The sequence below is a fragment of the Saccostrea cucullata genome, unplaced genomic scaffold (assembly GCF_032062105.1).
Source record: "Saccostrea cucullata isolate Sc308-1 unplaced genomic scaffold, CSIRO_AGI_Scuc_v1 ctg1236, whole genome shotgun sequence".
Taxonomy (NCBI): domain Eukaryota; kingdom Metazoa; phylum Mollusca; class Bivalvia; order Ostreida; family Ostreidae; genus Saccostrea; species Saccostrea cuccullata.
This window is the reverse complement of record NW_026940042.1, coordinates 44968-53910: the sequence shown is the minus strand read 5'-3', so window position 1 is coordinate 53910 and position 8943 is coordinate 44968. Positions and strand designations below refer to the sequence as shown.

The 8943-nt window shown below is 32.5% G+C and overlaps 1 protein-coding gene across 1 annotated transcript; it reads left to right on the top strand.

The window, feature by feature from the left end:
• The first annotated feature begins 2394 nt into the window (after nt 1–2394).
• On the top strand, nt 2395–3659 carry LOC134254650 (uncharacterized). Its single transcript, XM_062737187.1, has 2 exons — nt 2395–2936; nt 3116–3659. The coding sequence occupies exons 1-2, from the start codon at nt 2395–2397 to the stop codon at nt 3585–3587; spliced, it is 1014 nt and encodes a 337-aa protein (XP_062593171.1). The 3' UTR covers nt 3588–3659.
• The last annotated feature ends 5284 nt before the right edge of the window (nt 3660–8943 follow it).

Here is an 8943-nt window from a genome sequence, read left to right as displayed (position 1 = left end):
CAAAATGTAATGATTTTTTTCTGAAAATTCAAAAGATTATTTCGTTTGTTCCAGATTAAATAACTCTTACAAATTTATACCATGCAGAACAATTATCTAATAGAGAAAAGTTAAAAACAATTACTTTTAGCGAATTAATTTCCTGATAATGATTTTTAATGATACATGCATACATAAACAAGGGATCCATGTGTTTACTGTAAAACAGTGTCCTTTCAACAATAGAAACTGATTGTAAGTACTGGACACCGTTATACCACTTAGTAAATGATCTAATTAATAATTCATTCTTTTAGATACACTCTTCACACTTTTAAGATAATCCAAGAGGAGTGTCTTTAAATTTTAATTTGTTTTAAGTAAAATCTTATTGCTGATTAACAGTACGAACTTGATTCATTATTTAATGAAACTTGCCAGATTCTCCCCTCTTTTGCTTGTATATCTAAAACCTGAATATTCGAATAATAAATTTATATTCGAATATCAATTCATCGAATGAATATTCGAATATTCGTTGACATTCATAATTCTATTGGAATTTCATCATATTTGAGAAACTTTTCACTTCTGAAAACATAGAGCACAGTCTTGCCTATCTGAGATTGTTACTCAAAAGATGCATCTGATACTAATGCGTGAAATATATAAACCTGGTAGATAAGCAAGCTTGTGTTCTATATTTTCTGAAAGAAAATATGCTGTAAAATTGATTCAAATTTGCATAACAATTAGAAAATACGGAAATTGACATATTTTCTGACCTTCCTGTGACCGCTGTGTATCCCATAACTTAGAACCAAAACTCATTTTGTAACAGGGGTTATAAGTGGTTTTCAATTTATAGACTGTTGCACCTTTCTAAAAGACATCCCAAACCAGAGGCTAAAAAGCAGTCTTACCCTATCTTGTCCTTTAACTGATAATTAAAAAATAATAACCAACAGAATAAACAATTAAGGATATTCGATCCTCAGCCAGGAAGGATAACTCCAAAAAATAATATTTAATTTGAGATGCATCAAAATGATGCTTGAAAATTAATTTTTCTCATGCAGCATTTCTCATTTTATTCATCTTTATAAGATTCAAGGTTTTTGGAAGTCTTAAAAAAGGTCTTATAAAAGTTTACATTTGTTCCCTATATGAAAGGAAAAAAAATTAATACAGTTTTAGAGAAACAAGATTTTCTTGAATCCAGCCTTAGATATCAATGCTTATTAGCATGATATGAAATAAGAAGTGATTTGTGGTGTCTTGCAATGATAGCAAAAGCCTTTTACACTATGTAGTATAGAATACATGACGGAAATAAAAGACAAAAAAAACCCCAAATAAGTATAAAAATCATGACAATTTCTCTGAATGCCTGGATAACTATCGTTTTTTAACCTAGAATATATTTGTTGATCAATTTGCAATTAGAAAATGCATTGCTGGTATTCCAATTCGCTTTTTCTGCAAAAATATCAGAGATTTGACAATTTCCCCTATATAATATGATTAACTTTAATTTTTAACTAAAAAAGAAATACTGCGGATAACTTTGTGGATACAGAGATAACTTTTATGAGTATCTTTGATTACTTAACTGCTAATTTTATAAACCTGAGGATCGGACTACCTTAAGTACTGGGAATTATCAAATAAAGCTGAGCAAAATCAGCTTAAATTAGTCTCATTACTGAGATGACAAGACACCGGTTCCTATATATAGATCCTTTTTTTTAGACAAAGCTTTTTCGACGGTTTTCGTTTTTTTTTTTTTTTAAAGACGCATGTAAAAGGCTTGAAATTTAGACCTTTTCCTTTTGATTTGAATTACAAAATAGGAATTTTTGTTGGTCTCAATCCTATAATCGATAATTTTTTCCTAAATCATCAAGAATCATAAATTCTTGGAGTATGGGCTAGTAGATTAATTTCATAGCTTATTAAAGTGACGAATATAATTTTGATTTCTGTATAGGGAAAACTTTGCATTAACAATGATGCACTTTGATAGTGATTGCTAGAAAGTAGGGATTACCGTAGTAATGCACCGTCAATCGTTCCTGTTCCACATGGAGTTCCCAGGAGTTTCTAGAAGTGACAAATTAATTAAACGAGGATGTAAGGTCAGAAAGGCGTCTCTCATGTTGAAACAAGCATGATTTATTAGAATTCTCTTCAGAATTCTTGTTTAAAAATTAGAACAATATCAGCTACCCAGAAGCGTTCACTTGACGAAGACAAATGCTTGCCTACTCTAGGCCAAACAGCATTCATTACAGATAAATTCAGACGAGCTAGAAAGACGCATTCATTTTAAGGATTACAGTTTTTCTTTCAAGGTTCTTTAGTACGTCTCTAGCATACGTTTTTCTAATGGATCAAAATTCAACCTTGGGTTCTATGGGAGGTAGTTTTGTTGAAAACGTCACATTGCAAGAAAAAAAGATTCCCAGGGATGGATATGATTTAGATGTTTATGGACTAGACACAGAATGGTTCCTCTTTATCCACATTCCTGCCTTATGTTGTATCTTTCTCAGTCTTTTTAGTGCGTCTGCCGTCATCATTGCGTCATTCCGGAGTCAGACGCGGTCGTTCTTCTCCTGGACGCGAAGTGAGCGTTTTGTAGTGTACCTTTCTTTGTGTGACGCACTTTTCAATTTGTCACATAGTATGGATCATCTTCAGATGGTCATCACAAAAGAACACGTGTATCCCAGGGAGTTGTGCGAGTTTTATGCCTTCTTCATCGGAGAATTCGTCACTGCGCAACTTCTGATGACCAATGTGGCAGCTTTCAATGCCTTTGGCTTGATTTATCTAAAGAAACAGTTCAAACTCGGCAGATATGACTGGAGGCTTCTCTTGTATACTTTTGGGTTTTCATTCGTGTTGTCAACAATTGCTGTAAATCTGGGATATTATGGGCCTTCAGGATCTTAGTAATAGCACTTTCTTCATTTGTTCTGCTCCCGATTTATATTCGATGGACTTTTGAGCTTAAATACTGTTCGTTATCTCTAGATTTTATTTTTACAGCACATGCACGCATTTATTTCAAAATGCTTTCATTAATGTTTAATATGAAAATTTTCACTCATATTTTTTCTTTTCATTACAGTTGTGCCTTTGATGGCATTAAAGGAGCGTTTGCCAGCGTTTTCTTTATAACCATCCCGATGACCGCTATTCTGGCTGTAAACGTGGTTCTCTATGTCCTTACGTGGTGGAAAATCCACGTGGAATCCAAGCAGATAAAAACGGTGCTCGGGAACGAAGCCAAAACGCTGCGTGCGTCTCACAGGGCGGCCAAGTTGATGAGTCTCTTCGTAGCTGCATTCTTTATCCAATGGTGGGCCCTAGCAATCATCAGTGTGTGGCTCAATTTTGCGGTGGTGCCACAGGAATTCTTCACGGTGGTTGTCGTATTCACAAACCTCGGTGGTGTGTTAAATGGGGTAGTGTACATCATCATCAAGAAAAGAAGAAAACAGAATTACGGCTCTAAAGTGAAGGGTTCGAGTCAGATGTCCCAAGATTCTGGAGTAGGAAACAGTAACACTTCCATATCTATTGTCAACACAAACGTTTAATGTGTTTATTCAGATTATCTTGCAAACAAATTTACTGTTAACGTACATAGAACATTAATTGTTAAATTGATTTCCGCAGATGTGGTCTAGCTTTGATACAGTATGTATTTGCTTTATTAGACTTACATTGTTGTGCAATTTAATACTCTGAAAAAAGAAGGGCCATATAACATTTGATGAAAAACGAGTAAATAAACATCTGTAAATAATTATTTATACAGAAAAATTGCGACTTCTTCTTTTTTTGTTTGGCATTTGGGGTTTTTCTTTAAAATAATCAAATTTCTTGCAATTTTCGTATGTATTTTTATTATAATTACATGTACATGTATAACTAATAAAAGTAAAAGTTCTTGGTAAAACGTGTTTTAGAAATATTAAAGCCTGTTTATACTCATCGTCGAAACCCACGGGTTTTCTCTCCGTTACACTGCATTTAACCCGACGACGGTTTATACTCTGTTGACATTATGTTGCCATTTTTAAGCATCACAAATCCAGTTAGAATATTTCCCTGTATAAAATGTCTTTGTACGAAACAATTTCTTTTCCCTTTGCCTATTCTGACTGAAGACTCACCAATATGTATTTTAACTCTTTAATTACTAAGTATTTCAAAAATATTTCATAAAAAATATTTTTGAAATACTTATAAATGCTACAATATAAAAATATAATGATATAAATAGTGCATATGTGTATATGAAATAAAAGATACCACAGAGTCTGGCGCACCTGTTTCATATTTTTGGATATTTTTATATTTTTTTAGTAAAAGACATTATTGGCAACCAAACAACAAAGCTTTATAATGAACGTAATGACTATCTTTTCAACTTCCCTTACTTATGCAGAAATATACCCATATCATATGTCTCTCATGGACTCTATAAGCAAGGGTTTTATGCTCTATACCTATATATGATTAAGATGTAGTAATCTTTTTTCTTCTTTCCTAAAATACATATATTCGCTTTATTAATATAGCATTGTAAACAGATATAAGAAATTCAAACAAAAAGATTTGTTAAATTTCAATAAACTATTTTTAAGTTTTATTGTAAAAAAAATCAAGAATATCACAGTCTCGTTTAAAGTCACCATTTCAATTTGAATCAACAAATACAGTCTATCATTAAGTAAAAAAGTTGACTGGCGTTTTACACACTTAAAATTATTGATAGGTCAATATTTTTCACACTGAACAGGTTTTCCTGTTATTTTCTGATCATGACAAGGAGCACACGGCTGATGTGACCGATCGGCAAAGGATGCTCACTATTCCATGGCACCTGATCCTACCTCAGATGTTGTACAGGCCCATGTTTGCTCTTTTCCTGATTTGTATTGTTTGAATTGACCTTTGAGCTGGAATACATATTTTCTCCATATATTTCTACTTATCAAAGGCATGATGTATTTATTTGTTGCCATTATCTTTTAATGACTCTTGTTTGCATTACTAAAGATAAGAGTACATGTATTTATAAGAACTACATGCTGTAGTTTGTGCAATTTCACGTTTTCATTTCACTGCTTCGGTAATTTGAAAGTAAATAGGGAAGCTGTTATATCAAAAGCTCGTGGCAGTAATTAAGATTTCCACTGTCAAGTTCAAGATACTAGTATGTTCAATATCACAATTAAAAGAAAGATAACCTTAGTTCAAATCAATCAAAATTCAATTTTTTGCAGACAGACAAACGGAATAACAGATCAGAAACTATTCGCACTTGATTCTTCGATTATGGTAACGTAATAATAAGGAAGGAAATAAACAAAAGGGAATATTATATCAATTTTACAAATGGAATTATTTTACCATATGCAAATCACTAACTAGACCACTCTGCTCCTTATATCAAATCATTTAAATATTAGAGCTCTAGTTCTGGATACCAGCCTCATTTGACAGCGGTATTACATGTATACGTCATATCTCCAGTGAATTCCTTTGGATGGAGCCTTTGATAGTTCAATTCGGTGACAGACACTAAATGGTAGATTGGCAATCTTTATTTCTTTTTAATCATAGCAAAGTACACATTATGATAACACAGAAGTTCTAAAGTAAGATCAAATACGTGTAGAATTGCTTTCCTGAAATGCTTAAAGCAATGAGGCTTTTGCACTTTTTTTTTTATTTTTCTCGTTACGTTGATGTGTTATATGTAATAAACCTCTCTTGAATTGTTTCTTATCACATTTTGACAATTTTGCCTCCATAAGAAGCCATACGACAGTTAATACTCACTCGGGTAGTACAAACTCGGAAGGGACTATTTTCTGGACCAATAATCAAATATTTTGCTAAATACTGTATAATCAGAATTCAAGCAACAAATGGAGTGAATGTTGATATGCAAATGTAGCTACAAGACAAATAAAAAATGATTGCGTCTTAATAAAGTAGGGTGTATTGACGAAAAGGAATATTATTGCTTTTATTTGTAGAGATACAGGTAAATGCATTCCTATTGGCCCCTTGGTAATGAAGTTTTAATGAAAAGACACAACTATTGTCTTCTTCGTTGAAATGCAAATAATACAGCAAGTAATCCTAATGAGACAATTCGGAAAATCAAATGAAGGTTTAGTGGATGCATTTAATATTGCAAATTACGTCCTTTAAGTAGATTAAACGGTTCTATTTTGGCCGATCGGTTCACATCTCCATTAACATAAGTATAGAGAGAGAAATCATTGATGGAAATCTAGTAAGCCCTGTTAAACCATTATAATTGTTGGTGATGAAAGAACTGTAAAATTGAGACTATATGCATTGCAAATTTGTATATCTATACCGCGTGTTTCCATACCCGGAGGTTCCGTATATAAGATCTATTGGTCGCTGTATGGTACCTGCTATTGTGTTACACTATTGTACAATGCGTTGTAGAAGATAGTCCCCTGTTGCCTTGGCTGGTACAGAAGAAGAGGAGCCGCAGTCTGGTTTCACAATTTTACTGGAGGTAAGGGGGGGGGCTTTCTGTTTGAATTAGACTGTGTAACAAGTAACTAAGTTATAACCTCCGTGCCATGAAAAGACGACTTAAAAAAAAGAAAATCACTTTTCAGATGACCCACGTATTAAACGTTGTAATGATAGAAAATCAACAGAGAATCTGAACTCTTAAGGATCTGCTTGTGAAAGAGAAGCAATAGATGCATCTCAAAGAAAAGATTAATGTCGTGAGAATCGTCGTGATTCTATTAAGATAAACTTAATTGTGGTGTTGACTATATGACTATATATGTATTACAATAGGACTAAATGAATTTAGAGTTGTATTTAAATATGAAACCCCAAAACGCAATTTAAGCATTGAATTCATATTTTGGGATCTCTTCGGTCGCGCGGTATGATAATTTGTGGGCACGGCCAGGTGTGTTATAGGACCGAAGACATCCCAAAATATGAATTCAATACTTATATTTACATTTTTTTTAATTTATTCGTCTTCATAATTGTTTATTTAGGTAATCTTTGATGTGAATTTAATGCCCTTCAAAACTGGTGTGCTTTATAGACGTAAGAGCCGTTTGTGACGTTTGTGACGTCGTAAAATTAAATAACGCAAACGAACATTGCGAGGAAAAAAAGTGACAAATTAATTTTGAATGCACATTTGTTGTATTTTTACGTTAATTCAACAGGGTTATTTTTTTTTTTTATTAAATTGTGTCAAACAATATACATTTTGGTGTTCATAAAGTATTGTAAATGCATATAGTTCCTACTGTGTATTCTAACGTGCGGTGACAAGGATTCGCGTGTGTTATAGAGATTTGAAAGTCATGGATTTCTAATGGATTTCATAAAGAAAATTACACTGAATGTAAATATAAACGTATGTAGCAAATTATTTCTAAATCTAAAAAAAAAAAAAAAACAGTTTGGCAAATCCAGCGTAATATCTTTTAATTTATTTATTGGCAAAAAATTACAGTTTACTCATAAGTTTCTTTGATAGAAGTTGCTTATTTTGTTCACTAGATTGAATACAATTGATGTATTTCATAAATTCATATACTCAGTACTGGGGCCAGTGAAGAAGAATTCAGGCATCCTGTTAATATCAATATTCAAAGATAATCCAAGAATGACAATCTTTAATTGTTTTCCGTCCAACGCAATATATCGATCAAAGGTAGAGCTGACCGACACCACATATCAATAAAATTAATTTTGATACTCTTAAAATTCAACATCTATATTTAAGAATAACCTTAAATAAATCAAATATTAATCAAATTTAAAGCAGATGGCTTTCCTTTATTCTCCATGCGACAAGATCTCATTAAAGAAAAAGAAAACCTCCTACAACATTTGAAAAAGCCATTTAAAGTTTAAATTTGTTTTTGGTACTATAGTATCTGATTAATTTTATTAGTTAAGGAATGAATTTAATAGCTACCCATTTTATACGGTATAAACTGGGTTGGGGCAGTTTACGCTTTATAAACCGCGAAGCGGTTTATAAAAAAGCGTAAACTGTTCCAACCCAGTTTATACCGTATAAAATGGGTAGCTATTAAATTCATTGCTTATAATTTAATTTTCATTCATTTGATGCAAGAAAAAAAGGTGATTGTTCTAATAAAATGACTTCAATTTGTACAAAATTTGAATGTAACGTCAAGCGGATTGATACGTTTTTGACGTAAGTCATTGTGACGTAGGCAACCCATTTTATACAATATGAAGTAAATTTTTTATCCAATCAAATACAGCGTTACAATCAGAATTAAATTATTACACCAGACAAAATTGCAAAACCGCCACAAAAAAAAAAACACTCGGTAACTTTTAGGTGATATGCTATATCATTTAACGGACACAGGGAAGACACTGATGTGACAACTTCAGTTACCATCACTGGGAATTAACAAAGTCACATCCGTGCAAAAACAGTGCACAGTCGGCATTAGCAAATTAAGAACTTACTTGGAAGGTCATTCGAGAGTTTTGCGTTAATATCACGACATCGGTAAGTTCGAATGCATTCGGGAGATGGGATATTGGATTTTAAAAGTCATTTTGATTAGGCAACGTAAAAGTACCACGTGAAGCGTTGAGTTTCAAATGTGATGATTAATTTAGCAATCGAATTATTAGGACTTAAAATAAGTAAAATTAGTTTATCCCATGAAGCCGCTGAAATCTATAATTGCAGTCATCCTGAATGAATGTTCCATAAGATCAGAATGTCTGGAAAAAGAATTTTCATTTCATTTCGAAGATATCTGAGAATTTTTTTATTTTTTCTAAAGTTATCTTTCATTACGACTATATTCCGTATCTACGAAAGGCCTAATTTTATTTTTATTACAAGGTATCCGAAACTTTGGCTTG

Coding starts and splice junctions, on each gene's coding strand:
- LOC134254650 (XM_062737187.1), top strand. CDS start 2,395: ATGGGAGGTAGTTTTGTTGAAAACGTCACATTGCAAGAAAAAAAGATT. Junction 2,937..3,115: donor TATGGGCCTTCAGGATCTTA/GTAATAGCACTT, acceptor TTTTCATTACAG/TTGTGCCTTTGATGGCATTA.